General features: G+C 38.0%; 2 protein-coding genes across 4 annotated transcripts in view; one reads left to right on the forward strand and one right to left on the reverse strand.

The window, feature by feature from the left end:
- SPRTN (SprT-like N-terminal domain) overlaps positions 1-15,378 on the forward strand; it is a 31,139-nt gene extending 15,761 nt beyond the window's left edge. For 2 of the 3 annotated variants that reach the window (XM_045297876.1, XM_004712172.2), the window contains one exon: positions 5,230-6,202. In XM_045297876.1, the coding sequence (XP_045153811.1) occupies positions 5,230-5,975 (746 nt within the window). In that variant the 3' untranslated portion in view covers positions 5,976-6,202. Of the gene's footprint in view, positions 1-5,229; positions 6,203-15,112 lie in introns of those variants that run through there. The other variant, XM_045297877.1, reaches the window with a different exon arrangement.
- A 3,175-nt stretch (positions 15,379-18,553) lies between these two features.
- Positions 18,554-22,687, reverse strand: part of EGLN1 (egl-9 family hypoxia inducible factor 1) — a 69,615-nt gene continuing 65,481 nt past the window's right edge. The window contains exon 5 of the mRNA XM_030887747.2: positions 18,554-20,850. Within this exon, the coding sequence (XP_030743607.1) occupies positions 20,786-20,850 (65 nt within the window). The 3' untranslated portion in view covers positions 18,554-20,785. The remainder of the gene's footprint in view (positions 20,851-22,687) is intronic.

Here is a 22,687-nt window from a genome sequence, read left to right on the forward strand (position 1 = left end):
CAAGGGTAGACTTAGAAAATCCTATTGTCTACAACGATAGAAAAATATACTTTATGTAAAAATGTGAAAGGTAGAAAGGATTTCTTTTGATAATATTTAAGGTCGCTCCATCTTGATTTTCACTTGCTTATGCGGAGACAGCATACATGAAGATTGGAACAATAAAAGCAGTAGTGAAATAACTCTAGAATGTAAGTCCTAACTGCCCCTACCTATCGATTGGAATCTGTCCGAGTGGCTTCTGCAGTTGATGTATGTGATTTCACTCCAAAAAGAAAGGGAAAATTATGACATATCTTTGTCAGTATTTCACAATCTTCCTTGTGAAGTTCAGAATTAGTTCCTTTTTTGGGAGGTATCAAGGTGGCGAAGTTGATACTTCTTCCCTTAGGAAGTTGTACATTTACTGTGATAGAACCTAGGAACATAACCTATATTTCCCAGATTTGAAATGATAACTGAGTTCAGAAGCTATAGCAGAATTTATGACAGAAGAGAGTTTATTTTGTGAGTAGGAGAAAAGATAAGAATATGGTGGCAGATTTTTCCCTTCTGGGAGTAAACTTAAGGACACAGAGCAGTAAAATTTACTTTGCTATTGGTCTTTGGCCTGGTAAGATTTCTATCTCAATATAAGAGATTTTAAAAATATCCTTTATATTCTCAATATGCGAGCTCTGACTTCCGAAGAATGTTCTTCACTCATAGTAGGCAACTATAATATAGATCTGTGAGTAAAATATTACCTGCTTTGGGGAAAGTCCATTTGTTTAATATTTAGTCCTTAGTTTCATATTTGTTAATGGTATTAATGTTTTTCATATATAGGTTTTTTTAATGTGCAAGACTAACCTATTGTGGGTAGGGATGTACACTTGAGTAGTCAACACAAAGTGTGGTTTTATACTTGGTAATTAAGTGCTTACATACGAGAAGATACCCCCCTAAAAACTGAAAAAAGCTCCGCTAAGTGGAGCTTTCATAGCACCCATTTTTCCCACTAGGTGAGCATCTAGCAACTCGTTCTGAGTTAGTGCACCCAGTAGCATTACCTGGCAAGGTTCACTCTGGTCACAGTGAATTTTTTGGTAAAAGCAGTTTCACTTAAACCTCGTTTTTTGTGTGATGGCTGATTTAAGAGAACAGCGTGCAGTTGTGAAATTTTGTTTCCACGCTCAGGAAAAATGCAGCAGAAACTGTTTTGTTGTTGAACACAGCTTATAAGGACAGTGCTATGGGAAAAACTCAAGTGTATAAGTGATTTTCTCATTTCAAAAAAGGGGAACTGTCCCAGCCTATATGATCAGGTGTCGATGGAAACAGGCATCAGAAGTTCAAAAATAAACAACTTTATCGAGGTGAAGGAAAAGGCTCGAGGAAGTGACCCAGAGATCATCTGGGGCTAATTGGACATTCCAGCATAGAGGGGCGGGCCACACAGAAGAGAAGATAACTCCAGGGGGCAGTATAGCTTTACTAAGTCCTTAATCCTTCCTCCCTCTATTATGATCTCAGTCCTACCTCGCAAATCCAGCTAGTACGGCATACATGCATCGGTATAGACGAGAGCTTTCAATTTACAGAAGTAAGGATAGACAAACCTTTCAGAAACAGCAACAGGAGTACTGACTTTAGGAAGGTAGGGGAAGTGGGAGGCAGGGGGAGTGATAGCAGTGATGGTGGAATAAGGTCCCTCGAGGGGAATGAATACCAGGTTTGGAGGTGAAGGATAGAAGGGGCTGTGTAAGATACATATGAATAACAATATGTAACATATTACGTATATATTAAGGCTTCACAAGGGTGACGGCAGGAGAGGGAGGGGAAAACGTGGAACTGATGTCAAGGGCCTCAAGAAGAAAGATGTTTTGAAATTGTTGATGATGCAATATTTGTACATATCCACTTAATATAATGGATATATGCACTCTTACATGTAAGAGCCCCCCCCCCAATAAAATGATTTAATAATAATAATAACCTTTGAGGTCAACTTTATAAGAAAATTAAGGATTAATTTTAAAGGTTTTTCCAAGAATTGTGTGAATGCATTGCTTATGCATTTTTTTTAAAAAGGTGAAATGTTGATTGATGACAAACCTCGTTCTAGATGTCCATCAACTTTATGAATAGATGAAAATGTTGACAAAATTCGTGCACTTATGGTCGAAGACTTATGATGGACCATTGAAGAGATGGGGAAGTTATCGGACTTAGAGTTTGGTTCAGGGAATTTTAACGGGAATATTTGGGAATGAGAGGGCCGCTGTGAAATTTGTGCCTCAGCAATTTGACTGACCAGCAAAAAGAGTGTTGAGTGGAAAGGTGTGCTTTGAAAGAGCAGATCTGAAGCAACCCAGCCTTTTTCCCCCAAGGTCATTGCTAGTGACGAGACACGGTGCAAACATCAGTCAAGCCAATGGAAGATGGAGGTAATGATTTACCTCGCCCCCCAAAAGCGCAAATGAAATAAAAAATCAAGATGATTCTCATTTGTTTTTTATTTGATGTGAGGGGATAGTGCATTTGGAGTTTGTTCCACCAGGTCAGACTGTTAATCAAGCTTTCTACTTAGAGGTTCGGAAAAGATTGGGTAACAGTGTGCAACAAAAAAGGCCTGATTTGTGGCAGACAGGTTGTGCCATCACCACAATGCACCTGCTCATACAACCATCTCAATGTGCCAATTTTGGGGCAAAAAACAGCATGCCTCTCTTGCCCCACGCACCTGACTCATCTCACCTTGCTCCGTGAGACATTTTTTTGGTTTCCACTAATAAGAAACGACAGCGATAGGGCAACTTAGAAGAGGTGAAGAAAAAATGAGGTAGGTGCTGTCAGCCGTCCGAACAGATGAATTTGAAAAATGTTTCCAAGAATGGAACTGCAGATTTGGCAAGTTTTAAGTGTAATGGAGAGTGCTTTGAAGGTGATAAGGTTGTTATGTAAAAAAAAAAGATGTAAATACATAGCTTTGAAAAAAATTGTGTTTTTTTGGGTACCCCCGCATATGTGTGAGTGGATGAATCACACGAAAGGAGCTTCTTGGAATGTTCCATTTCTTCACCTAAGAAATAATTATAAGCAATAGTGTTATACAGAATCTTTCATTTATTTTAATATTGATAATTTTAGCTTCTGAAGCTTTTAAGGTATTCACATTACAATAGCTCCAAATTATACGTTAGCTTTGCTGGTTTTATACATGTATGTCTTATTTTAACAGCAAGCTTTTTAATGGTAATGTGTATGAGAGTAAGTCAAAAAGAGGCTTACAATTCCTATACCCAAGGGTTTATTCCAAACAAAACATACTTAAACGTGTTTTGTGATCAGTAGGTGGCTCCATCCAAGTTTTCTCAGTAATACTTCTAATCTCACTGTAGTGCTTTCTTTTAAAAGCTATTTTTAATGCCTTGGCGAAAAAGACGAGGTCGGGGATAATAAGCTTTCACAAAAATCAAGTGGACATCTTTCCAAATCATTGAAGTTTTGTAATGAGTCTACAGGGATTCTGTCCACTTCAGATACTTTTTAGATGAATCAGGTGTTTTAAAGGAGGTTGAGAAGACCTAAAAGATGAACCAAGAAAGGGAAGAGCATCAACCCTAATGAATGAAGAGACTGGGTGAAGTTCAGAAACTAGTGGAAGCCCATACAATTGCCATTGTTAGCTTCTGAAATTGGGATCTCACATGTTTGACATTTTCAATTTTAAGAAACCTCTTGACCTCAGCAAGCTTTCATTTGAATGAGTACCAAAAGCATTGTGTGAAGATCAGCTATCTTGGAGAGTTCATCTTTCCATCAACCTTTTAAGCAAAATTGAAGCCAATGAAGATGGTTTTATGGAATGAATTAGAACTGGGGACAAGCCTTACATTTATCAATACAATCTAGAGAAATCAGGGTCAAGTCAAAACAAGTAATTTCTACAGTATCTGTTGGGCCAGTTAATTCAAGGCAGAGATCAGTTCAGAAAACTTATGGTGACTGTGTTAGTCTGGGTAGACTAGAAAAACAAATTCATAGAGACTTGTGTGTATAGGAAAGAGCTTTATATAACGAGTCATTGTGCATTAAGAAAGCATCCCAGCCCAGTATAGATCAAGTCCATAAGTCCGATATTACCCCTTTTGTCCAATACCAGAGTCATTGTGCATTAAGAAAGCATCCCAGCCCAGTATAGATCAAGTCCATAAGTCCGATATTACCCCTTTTGTCCAATACCAATCTATAAAATCCTCTTCAGACTCAGGAAACACATGCAATAATGCCAAATGCAGGAAGATCACAGGCCAGTGGGTGAGAAGTCTTGTGGATCCAGTGGTGTACGAATCTCAACACTGGCAGGGATCTTCACATGGCTTCTCCAGCTCTGAGGCTCTGGCTGCCATTAGCCTGTCTTCATGTGGCTTGTCAATGAGAAGGCAGGGACTAAGCAGAGAGAGTCTCCCCCTCCAAAGAGGAATGAATACCAGAGTTCCCATCCTCAGGAGAACATGCCCACACAGAAACCTCATTGGCTGTGACTTGATTGACAAGCTAGACTCCGGTTGACAGGCTAGACTCCACCCCTTCACTCTTAATTCTCTCAAATTGAAAAACGATTATATAACTATCACAGTGACAGTTTTTTATTTTAGGATTCCCAAGGGATAATAGATTTTCTTAGAAGACATGAGACTATGATTGAGTTTATTAGAAGTTTGAAGAAGAAAATTAAAAACTGCACTAATGAGGAAAAGACCATGACAGTTGGTCTGGGGTATATTTCGCATCATGATAATGAGCCTGCTCAGATTTCAAGGGTATAGTAAGGACTATCCTACAAGAGTTTTCCTGGGAAACCTTGCCTCATCCACTGTATAGACCAAGTCTTGTTCCTTCAGGCTTCTTTTTTCCCAAATTCAAAGAACATTGAAAAGGAATACAGTGAAGATGCCAAATTTATTATTATGGTCTGCAGAATTATCCAGGTGGGGGTTATAAAGATGGTAACACTAGGGATATGGCAAGAAACAATACCATCACATTTTGGTATTTTTGTTTACTAAAAGTTTCTATGGTTTTGTAGCATTACTTTTTGACTTACCCTCATATTTTGGAATGAATTGTGACATTTCTTCTGTAGTTTATATATCATTATGTTTCATACTTTGTATTAAATAGGAAAATTTTTCTTCATTAATTTTAATCAAGGAAAAATCTTATTTTCTTATTTTTCAGATAAACCAAGCAGGGGAGAGACACAGTTACTGATTCCTTTTACTGGGAAAGGATATGTTCTAGGAGAAACAAGCAGTTCACTTTCACCTAGGAAGTTCATCACCTCACATGCCATTAATAAAACACAAGATCTTTTGAGTCAAGACTCCTCAGTAAATGCTCTAAGACAGAATTCTAAAATTGAGGCGAAATTTGAACAAAATAGTTTAAGTAAAAAACCTTTAGTTCCCACTGTTCTTAATAATCATCATCAAAATGTTTTAAGCAACTATTTTCCTAGAGTATCAGTTGCCAACCAAAAGGCTTTCAGAAGTGTGAATGGATCTCCAACAAAAAGCTTACCTGTTGGTAACATCTATAAAAACTCATTTTCTTCTGGTTCTCAGAGAAGGGCTACATCTCCTAAGGTATCTTCAAGAAATCCTTTAAAAGTAATGGAATCGACATCTCTTACTGCATCCCAGAACGATGATGGGTCTGATGATAAATTCCCAAATAAACGGCCTAGGCTAGAAGACAGGACTGTTTTTGATAGGTTTTTTATTAAGAAAGAACAAATACAAGGTGGAAATGATTCAAAGGGTAATTCTCATTCTACAACTTCAGCTCAGAATTCTAGCAGTTCATCTGGTCAGAACAAGATGGTTCACTGTCCGGTTTGTCAGAAAGAAGTTTTGGAGTCTAAAATTAATGAGCACTTGGACTGCTGCCTCGAAAGTGGTGAGAGCATTAGAATCGAAAGCTGAAAGCACCCTTGAAAAATGCGTGGATCTCTCATACCACCTGAATACTTCGCTTGTGTCAGGCAGTTCTGGTTATTACGATTTCTAGGTTAGAATGCAACAAGATTAAAGTTCCAATTTTATATATGTCTAAGTGTGTATTTAAAAATGCCTTAAGGTATACAATCATTTTATGTAATAGTGCATAGTTTTATATGTATACATATTAAAATTCTTACATATTTTGTTAATCTGTCAATCTTTTTATTTGTACACTCACCTTAAAATATCATTTTAAAGAATTCTGTCAGGAGTTTTGGGCTAAATTGAGTATTTCTTTTTGTGTTACTAAAATTCATTCCCAGACTGAGGTTTATTTTCAGTGTCAGACATAAGGACCAAAACACAATCTATTAGTTTTAGCCTACTCAAGTATGTTTAAAAAGTTTTTTTTGTGTGTGCAAAATCTTAATACATATATTTCCTATATCTTAAATATTTTTTTCACCTTGACTGGAAACGTGACATCACATTTTAAGTTAGGTAGTTTAGGAGTGTATAAAACAAGCAACTTACTTTTCAAATATTTCTAACAATTTTGTAAGCCAGATCTTAGATTAATTGGCCTGTTGTCTCAAAATTTAGCAAGTTGGATGGTTAAAACTCAGTACTCAAAAGTAACTGATAATATAAGAAAGTTGCCTAGTTTTTATATAGCAGTAGGAAAATACTTGAAAAAATATTAAACTAGAAACCGTTATAAGCAAGGGAGTACTATTTATGACTTTCCATACTTTTTAAAAAATGTTCTCATCTATTCATACTGTAAGCTTACTTTTTATCAATTTAACTTTTGTGTCATGGCTGTACTAGTATGTTGACATACATATTTCCAAGATCTTAGTTTACAGGTTTCTCCTTTGTTTCAGTACTGTAAATTACACAGATCTCTCAAGTATATAATTTGGCAGGTTTTTACATAGTGTTCGCCAGCATAACTACGGCCCAGGTAACAGAACATTTCCAGTTAAACTTTATAAATTATCTTTGTATATTAGCAAGAGTCCATTTTTTCATTGCTCTGTAGTCTTTATATGAATTTATGATAATAATGAATATTCAAGTGCTCAGTTTGGGGCTATTAAGAATAATACTATTAAGTCCACAGTCTTGCACTGTTGCTTGGTTACCAACATTTATCTCTGTTGGCGATCTACACAGGAGTGGAACTGCTGAGCCACTGGATATGTTTACATTTAACTTTAGTAGATACTGCCACTTTACACTCTTACCAGCAGTGAGTGAGAGTGGAACGGAGAGTCCAGCTATTACACATTCTTACCAACACTCTTGTCCCTTTCAAATTTTAGTCTGCTTGGTCGGCTGTTCACAACTCTTGGTATTTCTTAAATATTATGTTTTAAAATAGTATTTAATAAATATAGATATATGGGTACTCTATATTATGTTGAATAAAATGTTATACTTTTATGAAAGGATTATTTTCATGATCTCAAATTCAGTTCAACAAATTACGTGCAATTAAATTGTTTTTGAGCACATAACTGACCAAAATGATAAGTTCTCGGTTCTGAAGAGAATCATGTCCTAAAGAGACTTCACCTAATTGGGAAGAACAAAAGCAGACTCATTTCAATGTAGTTTGGTGATTGCTATGCTACCCTGGTCATACTGTGCTGTGTAAAGAAGAACATTTGGCATAGCCCAGGGCTGTGGGGGAGTAGTCTGAGGGTGAGTAGAGTACGTAGACTGTTACCAAGGAGTAACACCAGAAAAAGGATGGAGATAGATTAGCAAATTCTGCTGGGGGAAATATAAACTCCCAAGTGCCCAAGGAGTAGAAGGGCAGAAGAAAGAAGCCTGCAAGAGGACAAATTTAACAAAGTAGAATTGAGAGGGCAGGAGCCATGTCTAGATCCAGTTTGTAGTGTTGACTACAGCCATCTGTTCATTCAAGTACAGGTGGTGTAGTGGGGCTTGGACAGGTTTTTAAACCTGTCAACATGTTCATAGGGGGAGTTTTGTTTTTTTAAAGATCTGTATCTAAATTTTTTTTTTTTACAAAACAACCCTAGCACCTTCAAAGTACACTCCTTTGCACTTAATATATTTGTCAAATCTGCTATTCCATTTTTTGGAAACATTTTTCATTCTCATTTGCTCCCTCACTGTTTAGCTATTCACCTCTTCTACATTGTCAAACTGCTGTCCTTTAATGTACCTCTTCATTCTCAGAAACAAAGAAGTCACGTGGAGCAGGGTCAGGTACCTAGGGCAAGAGAGGCAGCCATTTTTTGCCAAAAATTGGCACACGGATGGCTGTGTAAGGTGTATTGTCATGTCCCATCTGCCACAAATAGGCCTTTTTTTTTTGCACACTTTTCAAATCTTTTCAGAATCTCTAAATAGAAAGCTTGATTAACAGTTTGACAGGTGGGACAAACTCCAAATGCGCTACAGAGTTGACATTTTCATCTGGGAAGTTCAGGGGCGTCCAGAACAAGGTTTGTCAACTGACATCTCACTTTTTTTGAAACGACAACCACTCATACACTTGATGGGTTTTTTGGTCAATCGACATTTCACCTTTTTTGAAATGAGAAAACCACTCATAAACACTTGTTTTTTCCCCCCCATAGTGCTGTCCTTGAAAGTTGTGTTCAACATCATGAGTTTCTGTATTTTTGCCCCCGAACAGGAAACAAAATTTCACAGCTGCATGCTGTTCTCTTAAATCATCCATGACAATGAAGTTTGAGCGAAACGGCTTTTATGAAAAAAATTCACTATGACCAGAGAGAACTTTCCAGGCCATGCCGCTGGGTGCACTCAGTTGCTCGATGCTCACCTAGTGGGGAAAATGCGTACTACAAAAGCTGCTCTGTGCCCTGCGCACTTGTTTGGGGTACCCCTTATATATGTTCAGATGGGTTTTTGTGTGGGCAGTAGAGATTGGATGACGAGCATGGAGAGAAAAGGGACTGAGAAATACTTAGGCAGTAAACTCGGGAACTGGTTTCAGTTTCTAGGAATTAATAGCTGGAAAGAACACTGAAATGTCAAATTTGGAATCAGATTTCATGTAAAAAGTATGCAAGGTATTACTAAAAACTGTTACACACACACATCTGAGTTACAGGCAGTCCCTTGTTACACACACACACACACATCTGAGTTACAGGCAGTCCCTTGTTACACACACACACACATCTGAGTTACAGGCAGTCCCTTGTTACACACACACACACACACACATCTGAGTTACAGGCAGTCCCTTGTTACACACACACACACATCTGAGTTACAGGCAGTCCCTGGTTTAAACTAGTTTGGTTCCCAAGCCTGCCTTTAAGTTGAATTTGTATGTAAGTTGGAACTCTATTACTAAGTCAGATGTTTATCTTGGTATATAGTGGGCCTTTCTGTGCATAATAAACACGGAAGAAATGGCTCTAGATACACAAAACCATCTTTCACACAATACAGCAATAATGTTTTGATATAAATTAGTGCCTTTTATGACAAATCATTGTTATACTTTGTTTAATGCAATAGGTTTTAGGGATTATTGGTTCATAATTAAGGGGTTTACATTGCAGTTTAGCTGAGGGATTACCTGTAATATTGAAGGAAAAAAGATTTTTAATTCCAGTTCAATCTTTAAATGCAATTGCCCTATTCCTCATTTTTGAGAGAAGTGGGGTGGGGAGGAAACTAGACTTTAGTGGAAAACTTTAAAGTATGGTTATACGTTATCCAATAAAATTTACTTTTGAGTAGAACTTTCTGGTATTTTTACAGAATACAGATGCATATATTAACTAGAAATTCTATGGTCAATGAGAAAATAAAAATTCCCCATACTGTAACATTGTCTCAAATTCTTGAGATGAAATCTTTCAAAGTGAATAGGATCTTAAATTGTTACTAAAATAGCTGATATGTTTTCAGAAAACTAGTAGCTTGCAGGGATTCTTAGCCTGTGGCAATATATTTCATTGGCCTGTGGGGGCTGGGGCAGAAACATTTTCATAACATAATAAATTAAATTGACTAAGACCTCTGGTGTCAGTAGTGGTTATACATTGGGCTACTAACTGCAAGGTCAGCAGTTTGAAACCACCACCCACTCCCTGGGAAAGAGAGGGGCCTTTCTACTGTTAAGGATTAGTCTCAGAAACTCGCGGGCAGGGCAGTACTACCAAGGCCTAGCATCCAATGCCATCAACCCCATCGCGATGAGGGAGGGAAATGAAATCAGAAAAGGATGAGATGGGGAGATTACTTCTGACTTATTTTTCTAATATTCCATTAGAATGTTAGTAGGTTTTATATAAATACATCCTTTTTTTTAATGGAAAGTAAAAGATTGCATGATCTTAAGTGACCCTGGAACTACATCAATAGGTTAAATTTTGTAGTATAGAAACCAGCAACTCCTTGCTTTCCTCAGTCCTGGTCTTAAATGTACCTAAAGATGAACGCTCATGTCTCACTCAACACTAGGTGGTGCTCTGGCTAAACTTCACTGCAATAACTACTCCTAGGTAAGTCAAGTGGATAAAAGAAACCTGCCAACTACTGGAATGATAATTGCCAGTTTTGATACATGCGAGGTTATGATCCAAGAAAGATCTTTGAGCGGGTAAAGCTGCCCCCAAAATATCCGCTTCACACTAGGGCTGGTACGTCACCTTAATCTCTGAATTTTTTTTCATATCACCTTTTACTCAAACACTAAAATGTGCCTTGGTTTTCTTCTTTAAAAAACATGAGTTGGATGTAGGTTTACAGAGCAAATCATCAGCTGAGGGGCTAGTATTGTCTACTGTTTGTAAATGATCAGGTGGCACAGGCTCTCACACAGGTGGGGCTGCACAAACGGTGTGGCTGGGCCACTTGGGCAGTTCCCGTCATTTACAGCAATAAAAAAAATGCAAAAAAAATTTTAAGCATGCAGGCACACAACAGCAGAAGTGAATTTTAAAGGAAAGTATGAGTAGGGAAAATGAAAGCGTAAGCCCCTGGTCTGTAAGTAGTTCCTGCTAGCTCAAATAGTGGGCTGAGGTCAGGGTGCTTACTCCCTAATGAATTCAAACCCTGGGGGCCAGACGGCTGATTATGGAAGGACTTCTTAGCTGTCTAGTGGCAACCAGGGACCATGTTCTGGTCTACTAACGGAAAGGTCACACCCTCAGATGAGAAAGGTGGGGTGATATACCAGCCTGGAGCTTGTCAGTGTGGCTGTCATCAGGTGAACTACCACGTCTTTTTCTCATAGAGGTTGACCATCAGCCTTTTGGTTATCAGCTGAATGCTAAATCACTGTGCAACTCAGATATCCCAATTGGAGAATGGGATATGGACATAACCAGGTGTAGCAAATCCAACAGCCTCCTGCATCCAACACAGGTATCTGAAATTCTTAGCTTCAAAGTGATATATAAGGCAGGCATATAATGCTACAGTCCAGTACTTAATACTCCTCCTAAGTGCCTGTTACTGGTTTCTATACTACACTTTATTTTATGAAATTTCCCTGCTTACAAATATACAAATGTGCTTGACACAATGGATCTATGTATGGGTTGTGATGAGAGTTTTACTAGCCCCCAATAAAATGATTTTTAAAAATTTTCCCTGCTTATAAAGTTAATGTGTTTCCACTAATAAGCAGTAGCATTCAATGTGTTTCTTGTGTTCCAATTAGTGTTATTTCAGCTTTATTTCCTCCAAAAATATTACTATGAAGTGCATCGTAGCTCCAAAATGCTTCAAAACTAGTGCTAGTGTTAGTACCAGCAAGAAGCAAAAAAAGTATCAATATGGTAGTAAAAGGTTATTAAACAACATGAAGGTAGTAAATGCTATTGCTCACTATTTAGGCATGTCTGTCTGCTAAGAAACAGTGGTCATCCAATGCCCAAATAGTATAATACCCTATTTCACAGATCATACCCTGTAAAGTAGCAAGTGACTGCACCGTTCTGACGACTCAGCTTCAGTGCATTTTCAAGTTAGAAACAACGGAGACCAAGTCAGTCCAGGTTATAGTCAGTCCTTGTCAATTTAATGTGTGAAAAACTGGATTTACAAGAAAGTGAAACAAAGATTATTTTTTGGATTTGTGTAATTTAGATTAAAATGTATATGTAGACACAGGTAGAAGTTATTTTCTGTAGTTCAAAGAGGGACTCACACTTCCATTTAGTTACATTCCTAACACAAGCTATATAAATAGTTGCCTCTAGAGGCGTTTTGTTTGTGGACTCTGCAAAGGCATTCCACTGTGTGGATCATAACGAACTATAGATAGCCTTAAGAAGAATGGGAATTCCAGGACATTTAATTGTGCTCACGGGGAACCTGTACATGGACCCAAGAGGCAAACAAAACAAGGGAATACTGCACGGTTTAATCAGGAATGGCGTACATCAGGGTCGTGTCCTCTAACCATACTTAATTCAATCTGTATGCTGAGCAAATAATCAGAGAAGCTGTACTATATGAAGAAGGTGGTATCAAGATTGAGGAAGGCTTATTAACCTTCAATCTGCAGATGACACAACTTGCTTGCTTAAAGTCAGGAAGTGAAGCACTTGCTGATGAAGATCAAGGATTGCAGCCTTCGGTATGGATTACAAACGCAATATAAAGAAAACCCAAATCCTCACAACTGAACCAACAGATAACATCATGATAAAAGGAGAACATATTGAAGTTGTCAAGAACTTCATTGCTTGGATCCACAACCAGTGTTCATAGCAGCAGCAGTGAAGAGATTACATTGCATTGGGAAAATCTGCTGCACAAGACTTCGTTAAAGTGTTACACGTGTTGAAAAGCAAGGGTGTTACTTTGAGGACTAAGGTGAGCCTGGCACAGCAGGGTATTCTCCAACTCCTCATATGCATGTGGAAGTTGGACAGTGGTGCAGGAAGACCAAAGCAGTACCCGTGCATTTGAATTGTTCTGGCAAGAAGACTGAAAATGCCACGGACTGCCAGACGAACAACTCTGTCTCAGAACACGGACGGCCAGAACGCTCCTTTCAAGCGTGGTGAGACGGGCTCACATACTTTGAACATATTATCCAAAAAGGATATCATACTTGGTAAAATGGAGGGGTAGCAATAAAGAGGAAGACCCTGGACAAGGTGTATTGACCTGTGGCCCCAACCATAGGTTTGAACATGACAATTTTGGAAGATGGCCCAGGAACAAGTGGTGTTTTCTTCTGTTGTATATAAGGCTGCTGCGAGTTGGGACCGATTTTAACAAGAAGATCCACAAGAGAACAGAGTCTAGCTTCTTCCCGTTATGTCCCATTGTCCCATCACAGCTGTGTACTTGTAATTGTTCTCATTGCTATATAGTACTTCATTGTGTAAGTCATTTCACAAATCGTGTGTATTCTGCTCTCAGTTATTCTGTTGTCTTCTCTGGACTGCTATCCTATATATATTTTAAACTGTCCCTCATATTTTCAGCCAAACCACTTTCTTCCTTGGGCACCTCATAATCTTGAGATATTTTTGTCTTTTTCAATACTTTGCCAAGTTGTATAAACTCTTGGTGGTCAATTTCTGTTCAGAAATATTTAGTGCTAATTTTTACATCTGTAAAGACCTCCTTTAAGGATTTTAATTCAGACCTAGATTTCTTTCTTCCTTATGATTGAGGGGAGAATTTCATCAGTTTTCACTGTCATTTTAAAATAGCTTTAATGGCCGACCTCTGTCTTTCCCTGTTCATTTTGAAGGACTTTCTTTTCTTGGCATGCAAAAACAGTATCTTGGTAGGGAGGGGTGAGCCTTGTGGGGCTCACTTGTTTTCTCAACTCAGGAATGCGGTCTTCTGGTGACACAGCAAAATAGTACTTCCTTAAAGATGACCTTTTTGAGGTAATAACGTGTCGTAATGATTACAAGTTGGACTGCTAACTGAAAGGTCAACAGTTGGAAATCACTAGTGCACCTTGTGGGAGAAAGGCAAAGCTTTCTACTCCCATATACTGGAAAACCCACAGGTGCAATTCTACCCTGTCCTAAGGCTCTCGTGAGTCAGAATTGACTTGGTACAGTGAGCTGAATTTGGAGTTATGTTTTTTTTCCTGAAGGGTCCTTTCTTTCACTTTACCATCAAGCCTCAGACATATCATCTCCTCTCCCAGAAATGGTAACTTCCTCCAATAACCACCTTTGTTTTTATATTCTTCCCATTTGGTTTCTGGGAGATTTGAAAGAAATTCAGGTTTAGGAAGCTGCCCATAGTCTTTGGATAGCCAGAGAAACCCAAGTACCTCCCTCTTAAGTATAGACAACCAAGAATTACCAGGCAGTTGAGGAAACTTGTAACATAAAGCCAAAAGTTTAAAGTATAAATACTGTATCTAGTAAAAAGGAATAGGCTATATATTAAAATACATAGAAGCAAAAAAATAAAATAAAGTACATAGAAGCAAAAGAGTGCTAGAAAATTAAAATTATGATAGCATACATGTAACAGAAACACTGTAAAATAGATTGTCTAAAGTAAAGCACAAAGCAAGTTGTAACTAAAAATTAAAATAGGATCAAAGCAGTAGGCCCACTGTCTGAATAGCAGGAGTGAAAGAGGGAACAGAAAATTTGAGTGACTGAATTACATCAATTTCCCAGAACTGTAAGCCATGGATTTATAGTTTGAATGCCTAACACAGTAGTTGACATAGGCATATCCCAAGGCGCATTGTAAAATTACAGAGCCTTAGAGTCAAAGAATATCCTGTGAGTCTAGAGAAGAAAAAACATTAGAGACGTGTAGCAACCCCGTGCACAGGAGACTGGAAAGCACAGAGAAAAGGAAGAACAAAACCACTATTAAAGAATTGAAATCATGGCTCAGAGTTTTCAGCATCCACATTCGAATCTAGAAGCTGGGAGGCCCCGACTTCACAGTTAGAGAGAGGGCTTCAAAAAGTTTGTGGAAAATTTTAATTGTCTTTTAATGCTATTTTTACACAACGTTTTTGAAGCCCCTTTGTACTAAAGGGAAATTATTTTCAAAGTAGAATTCTCTATTCAGCCACGCTATCAATTGTGAAGGTAAAATGCAGACATTGGTTCCAAAAAATTTATTACCCACACATTGTTTTGCAGGAAGTATTGGAGGAAGTACTGCACCAAGATAAGGAAGTAAAATGATAAAGAGGAAGACACAGGACCCAGGAAACAGGAGCTCCAACACCGAACGTAGTAAAGAGGATCCCTTAACACTGGTGAGGTGGTGTTCAGGGGAGTCAGTGTGCCCGCCAAAAAGAACAGAATGGAGATGAGAAAGTCACAGGCGAATGAAAAGTCCAAGGATTAACTTTAAAGGGGAAAAGTATGTTGTGGAAGAAAATAAAATGATAGTTTATGTCTCAGCTATGAATTAGCATAGTCACAATAGGTCCAAATTACAACATAATTCTAATACCAGGCTATCAGGGGATAGGAGTGTGGTTGTATATGTGTGGTAGGAAAGGTGGAGGAGAGCTGGAGAGAAACAGTCTCATCTTCCAAGTGAAGAAATTAAACTATGTGGGACATAAATGATGGGCATGATTATGAAAATTGGGAATACCAGAGCATTGTGCTCATGCAGAATCTATATAGACCAAGAGGCGGTCATTCAAATTGAACAAGAGGATGCTACATGGTTTAAAATCAGGAAAGGTTGTCAGAGTTGTTTGGTGGTGTAGTGGGTTGTGCATTGGGCTAATGGTGAGGTTAGCAGTTCAAAACCACCAGTCTCACCGTGAGAGAAAGATGATGCTTACTACTCCCATGAAGAGTTATGGTCTCTGAAACCCACAAGGGCAAGTCTACTCTGACCTATAGGGTCACTATGAGTAAGACTGCTCGATGGCAGTGATTTTGATTTTGTTTTAATCTTTAGCCTGAGAAATAATTGGAGAAGCTGGATTGTGCGAAGAACACTGCATGGTAGGGGGGGAGGCAGCATTTAAGAACTGGAGGAAAATTGCATATCACTAACCACATACAGTATCAGGATATTACAACCTGTGAAAAGGACTTGAAGCACTTATTGATGAAGATCAAAGGCTACGAGCTTCAATATGGATTACATCTCACTATAAAACAAAAATCCTCAAACCTGGCTAATAAGATCATGATAAAGAGATATAAAAATTGAAGTCAAGGATTTCATTTTATTTGGATTCATTATCAACGCCCATGGAAGCGGCCGTCAGAAAATCAAAAGACATATCGGGCAAATTTGCTGTACAAAAATTGCTTTAGCTTGAAGACAAACAGATGGCCATCTAGCTAAGAAACAACAAAACCCACAAGGAAGAAGCACACCAGCTTACCCTGACATGAATGCTGAAGACAAAGCGGGTACATAAGCAAATGCAGTGAAGAAAGCCGATGGAGCCAAGCTGTCAAATTACATAGAATCTGGGGTCCCACATGCTGGAAGATAAACAAGGAGCCATCTAACTGAGAAACAACAAAGCCCACATGGAAGAAGCACACCAGCCTGTAAAATGACAAGGCGTCGAAGGGATCAGGTATCAGGCATCAAAGACCAAAAAAAAAACAAAAAAACCCAGAGAAAAACATAACATTGTGAATGAGGGGAAGTGCAGAGTGGGGACCCAGGGCCCATCCAGGGGAAACTGGACATCCTCTTGCAGAAGGGCTGCAGGGAGATGAGCCAATCAGAGTGCAGTTTAGCAACGATGAAATATGCAATTTCCCTCTAGTTCTTAAATGCTTCCTCCCCCCACTACCATGATCCCAATTCTACCTTAAATATCTGGCTGCACTGGAGGATGTACACTGGCACAGATAGGAACTGGAAATACAGTGAACCCAGGACAGATGAACCCCCCAGGACCAGTGGAGAGAGTGGCAATATTGGGAGGGTGGAGGGAAGGTGAGGGAGAAAGGGGGAACAGATTACAAGTTCTACATATGGCCTCCTCCCTGGGAGATGGACAGCGGAGAAGTGGATGAGGTAGACGTCGGATGGTGTAAGATATGATAAAATGATAATTTATAAGTTATCAAGGGTTTGGGGGGGGACGAGGAGGGAGGGGGGAATGAGGAGCTGACACCAAGGGCTCAAGTGGAAAGCAGGTGTGAGAATAATGAAGTCAACATATGTACTAATGTGCTGGACACAAATGCCGTATGTACGGATTGTGATGAGTTGTATGAGCCCCTAATAAAATTATTTTAAAATTTGCTTAGAAGTTTTAAATAAGTAAAGCTGTCACTTTGAAAACTAAAACTAAAGAACTGATGGCTGAGTTGTGGTACTGGCAAAGGAAATTAAACACTATTATGAAGAACCAACAAAGCTGTGTTGAAAGTACAGTTAAAACGTTCCTAAGAAGTGAGGATGCTGAGACTTTACCTTGCCTAGTCTGGACATGCTAATTAGGAGGGAGGGATCCTTGGAGAAGGTCAACAACATTGGTTGTGTAGAAGATCGGTAAAAAAAGAGAGACCCCTAACAAGATCATTTGGCACAGTGGCTACAGTAATGGGCACAGACAAAATGATTACTGAAGATGGTGCAGGACTGGGCAGTGTTTTGTTGCAGGGGCACTTTGATTTGATGGCACATAACAATACCCCCTCCCCCCCAAATCAAGTCTGACAATATATTAGCTCTATCTAATGAGGTTAAATACTCAATGAACCACTTAACGTTCAAATATGTCTTCTCAGAAAAACAAGGGGGCTTCAAAGAGTTTGTGGAAAAACTTCAGTTTAAATTCCACTTTCTCACGAATTTTGTGCAGTGTTCTTACTTAACCAACCCTATCAAACAAATTAATTTAGTTACATATGTGTATAACTTTTATTCAAACAAAAATAGCTATGTGAACTTAATCAAGTATCCTGTTTTAATTATAAATGATGATAAAACAAGTTCTGCTTGCTTTGTATGTCTGATTTATAAAAGAGTGATTTTGTAGTGCACTGTAGGAATATAATACTTTGTTGTATGCCGATTGCCTCCTTTCACAGCAGAGAAGTGATATAGATATACTCAACATCTGTGAATATTAAAGTGACTGTTAAAATCAAAGCACGAGGCCAGGATCCAAATGTTGGGAACGCCACTCAGAGACCGTCTAGCTGCCCCCAGGATGTTGCTAAAGTTGTTGGAGAGCTATGATATTTTTTTGGTCTCTTCCCCTCATTATCACTTACAAAAAATAACACCTGGTGCCCTACACTACACTAGAGATGGTGGTAGAAAAGCACATTATCTGGTAAAAGGGCCTGCTAAGAAAGCTAATCATCTGATAAAGAAAATGCAACTGGAAGTAACAATTATATGTTTTCAGGAACATTTAGACATCTTTTTAATTAGATTGTCTTTACAAGAAATTTGAAAGCTGTTTCATAATGAAACAGTTTTTCAAATGTTATAACTTTAAGCTATCTGTGTGAGAGTCCTGAAATTCTTCTCCCACTATGAATAAAGGTATGCGTTTTATAGTTAGTTAATGTGTTGAATATAAACAGCATCATGAAGCTTTGTCTTTAACCAGGATTTAACACATATAGGCCACAAGAAGTTTAAATTTTTATTTAAATAGAGTCCTGCCTTGGGACAAAGTAACAGTCACACTAACATGAGATTAATGTTTTCCATGGATATTAAAGAAATGTCTACTCTCATTTTATGACCTATTCATAATGATTTCTAAAAAATTGTATATTTAAACATTTTTTTAATTTACTTTTAAAAATTAAAAAAATGTTAAAGTACACCATTTTAGACCTGTCTGGCAAGCATAACCCACAGACAGTAGAATCTGATAACATGCACTACTGCAGAAGTACACATCTGAATAAAACGGGGACTTCCAAATTAAAAGGCTGTTGCTGTTCAACTTTTAGATCAAACAAACCTGCTATCAACGTAATGCAATTTCTCCTAATTCTAACAATGGCAGCACTTCAAGTTGTGGCCTAAGGCTATGCACTGCACTTTGCTGACCAGATACAAAAACAACTTCCACTTCTGGGACCAGGCTGGAAAGAGGCACTTACTGCAGAGATGGTTCAGTGGTATCCTCTGGAGCGAAGAAGGAGTGGAGCACAATGAATGCAGGCAAGGAAAACAACAGTTGACTATAATTTTCTCCTGCAAGTTCATATAATAAAGTGGGATCACAATACTGACAATTTAATCCTATCCTAAGTCTACCCAATCAGTTTCACAAAACATTTTTTTTCATGTTTTACATGAACAATAGCAATCTTTTAATAAAAATTACTGAGCTTTCCATAGAAAAGGTCTCTTAACTGATTACAAACTATACAGGTGCTAAAACTGTAAATTGAAATATACAGAAATATATCTGTACAGTCACATTATTTTGGCAAAAATGATCAAGGACAGAAATAGAAAACTCATGTGGGTAAGGTCTTATATACATAATTCATGTAAAATATGGTATTGTCATATTTTGGTAAATATGAACAATTTGGCTTTGCTAACGAGCTTAGGAAATTGAAATAAAAAACAACCAACCCAATTTCAAAACAGAAGTCTGGGAATGCTAGAGATTTTTTAATATTCCTTCTTACGAAAAGTATAAAAGAAAACCCTTAATAGACAAAAATAAAATTATCTGGTGTTTCTTTTTTGATTTTTTTTAATAACTAAATGTACATATTTTAATGCTGATGAAAGGCCAGCATTCACCCGAGGGGGCTGCCTCAAGAGCAGTCTGAGGAGTGAGTTAAACCAAGTCTACAGAACACATTTCAGTTTCAATGCACATGGAATCTCCCCTTGAGACTATTCAATAGAAACAGGGTTCTGATCAGTAGATCAGCTGGGTCATCATATTAAGAAAGAAAGCAATAGCAAATTTGGAAGAAAAAGCAACTTGGAGGGAAGCAAAAGGGTTAAGTTTTATTTAGAAAAAAGAACATTAGCTCCTACATCTGTAGGATATACCTGAAAGTATAAGAAAGCCCTTTATTCTTAGGAACTTGACTCTAAGACTAACTTCAAGTTCATTTAATGCCAGTCACTTAAAAATTGTTTTTAATCTTTAACTTAAGATAAACTATAATTTCTTTTAAACACAAGCTAAATGTTATTGGTAGTAAATGTTGATCTTTACCATTACGTTTCATTATAACAATGCCCCCCCAAAAGCCATCCTTGAGAGCCCAAATTAATGTAAGATAAGACTACAAATCAACCTGCGTGCACAGTCGGTGAAGTGCTCCTTTTCTTGCTTTATGTATAAAGAAAATAAGTCACTGGCAACAACCATTATAAGAAGTGTATGAGGGCAAATTTTAATATGAAGTTTACAAAAATAGACCAATGCTATTTTGGGAAATAATACTGTAATTTTTTTCAATTGCTTTTTGATAAATTGTACCTGATCATACAAAAATTACCCAAAATTTAGACTTGACTATGTAAAAAAAGGAAGAGATGAAATTAATTCAGCTATATGTCAGATCTGGCGAAATATAAGAGTGGAAATACTTCTACGCAGGGCACTTATTTCATGTCCAGATGAAAGTATCACTTTCAATTGGTAGTTTATACTCTTTCCATAGGCAATCAGAGATTTGGAGTCAGTCGTGCAGTACAAAGCCACAGCAGCCAACGTCTTCTTTTTGATGCAACACAAATAAAAGTTGTTTCTTTTTCTGTATTGAAATGCCAACCGGTTTTCTGTTTTTCTTTAATCCATTTATTTGTATTCACAAGTTAACAAATAGCATCAACAATTATTGTAGGTGAAGTGGGGCATTGCTGGATCAAAGGCTCTATAAAACGTATTTACTGATTGAATCAGAAGGTTTATTGAGTTCAACCTTTACACCTTTTTCACCTGCAGGGGAAAACAAAAAACAATTCATTCATTAAGCACCAAAGAACTTCAGCTAAGCTTTGCTTCTACTTCCTAACCCCACGAGCAGTATTGCAATCTTGCAAATAATCATGAAAACAACCACATTTGCACTTCTAAGTGCTACTTACTACTCTCAGCATTCTATTATAAAAAATGAATGATTATTAGTAAATGGTCAAAGCTGAAAACCATTCTCTACACAGAAAATAAAGTAGCCCTGGTGGCACAGTTAAGTACAGTGAACTCAATTTGTACCAAATTCATGTTTGAACACCAAAAAGTTTGAGAACTGAATGCATTTTCATAAGAAATAATGGACAACCAAATAACTGGTCCTGAGGCCCCAAAATTATACTTGTAAATCCATTTTTTCCAAAATTATACTTATAAATCCATTTATTTAAATTACTACAGAGCTTTTCACCTTCTCCCACATCTGGTCGGGATCCACTATCACCAGAGTCGTTTCTGCTTTACCCAAACTACCAGAGCCGTTCCGACCTCGCTGATGGTCTGCGTGCATTGTTTCACACCTAATGACTCCACACTTTTCACTGGATTAGCCGCTTTAATCACATTGTTTCCTCGTGTGTATTCACCCACCAAATCAGACAAGCGATGCCGCAATTCAAATTTCGCATTGATTTCTTTAACTTTTTTGGTGGTTTTCCTGTTGGCTTTGCTGCTGCTATCACGAACTTTCTTTGGAGCTGCGATTAGATTATGACATTTTATACAAATAAAGTGCCCCAAAGAGGACAGTGATGAATGCCGTAACTCAGTAACAAGCAGCACTGTATTACTGTCTGAGCCAGAGCGGCGCTGGCAGTGAGGCGGCATCCTTGGGTGGCTGGCCACATGTGGCACGTGACTCACTCTCGGTGGTACACATTTTTCAGGTAGGATTTTTGATTCGACTATCTAGTAAAGGTATGAACACTGCGCTGATTTTTTTTTGTTCGAACTTTGCCGTTCGCGTGGTGCAATGTTTGCACTTGGAGCCATTTGACAAGTAAGGTGTCACTGTACTTGGCTGATAACGTGATTTGAACCAACAGCCATTCTGTGGGGGAAAAGAGGAGGCTTTCTGTGTCCGTAAAGATTTACAGCTTCAGAAAGCCTATGGGGCGTTTCTACACTGTCCTACAAGGCCACTAAGAGCAGGAATCAACTTGATGGCAATGGGTTTACAATGGGAAATTATTGTCATTCTTTATTTTAAGATAAATTTGGATTACTGTAAAACACTAAAGTGCATCACTGAAACAAAGAAATAACAAATAATATGCATATTTTATAAAAGGTTCATGTAGGATTCTCAATAGCTTGTGGAAATACAACTAGCTAACCAATGAGAAAATTAAGCAGACTTTCGGAGACATAAGGTGGGGTTAAAGAAAAGACAGGTTAAGTGCTCTACCTGATGAAAAACAGTAACTCCCTGGGGGTCTAGGAGAAACACTATATAACTTGCAGGAAGTGAATACTGATATAGTAAAGGATCCAGCAGATCTTGAATTGGATCTACATGGTTGATTTCAGTATCTCAGTAATATTTGTATCCATTTCTTTCATGTCTGTATTCAACATGGAAGCCTTAACACACTCCATTTCAAGTATACAGTATACGCTTTTTTTAGAACAACAAAGATATTAATTTCCTTCCAAGGAGAGAACACGAGAAAGTCTGATGGGGATTACCAAGAATTAAGCAGCCCTGTGATTGAAAAGAATAGTCACAGTATTGTTTATATCTCCACAGGAAAAAAGGGACCAAACTTCAACCCAGTGCTCCAAGGTGTGAAGACAACATGCC

The sequence above is a fragment of the Echinops telfairi genome, unplaced genomic scaffold (genome assembly GCF_000313985.2).
Source record: "Echinops telfairi isolate 266 unplaced genomic scaffold, ASM31398v2 ScPeMD7_7424;HRSCAF=8462, whole genome shotgun sequence".
In the NCBI taxonomy this organism is placed as follows: Eukaryota; Metazoa; Chordata; class Mammalia; order Afrosoricida; family Tenrecidae; genus Echinops; species Echinops telfairi.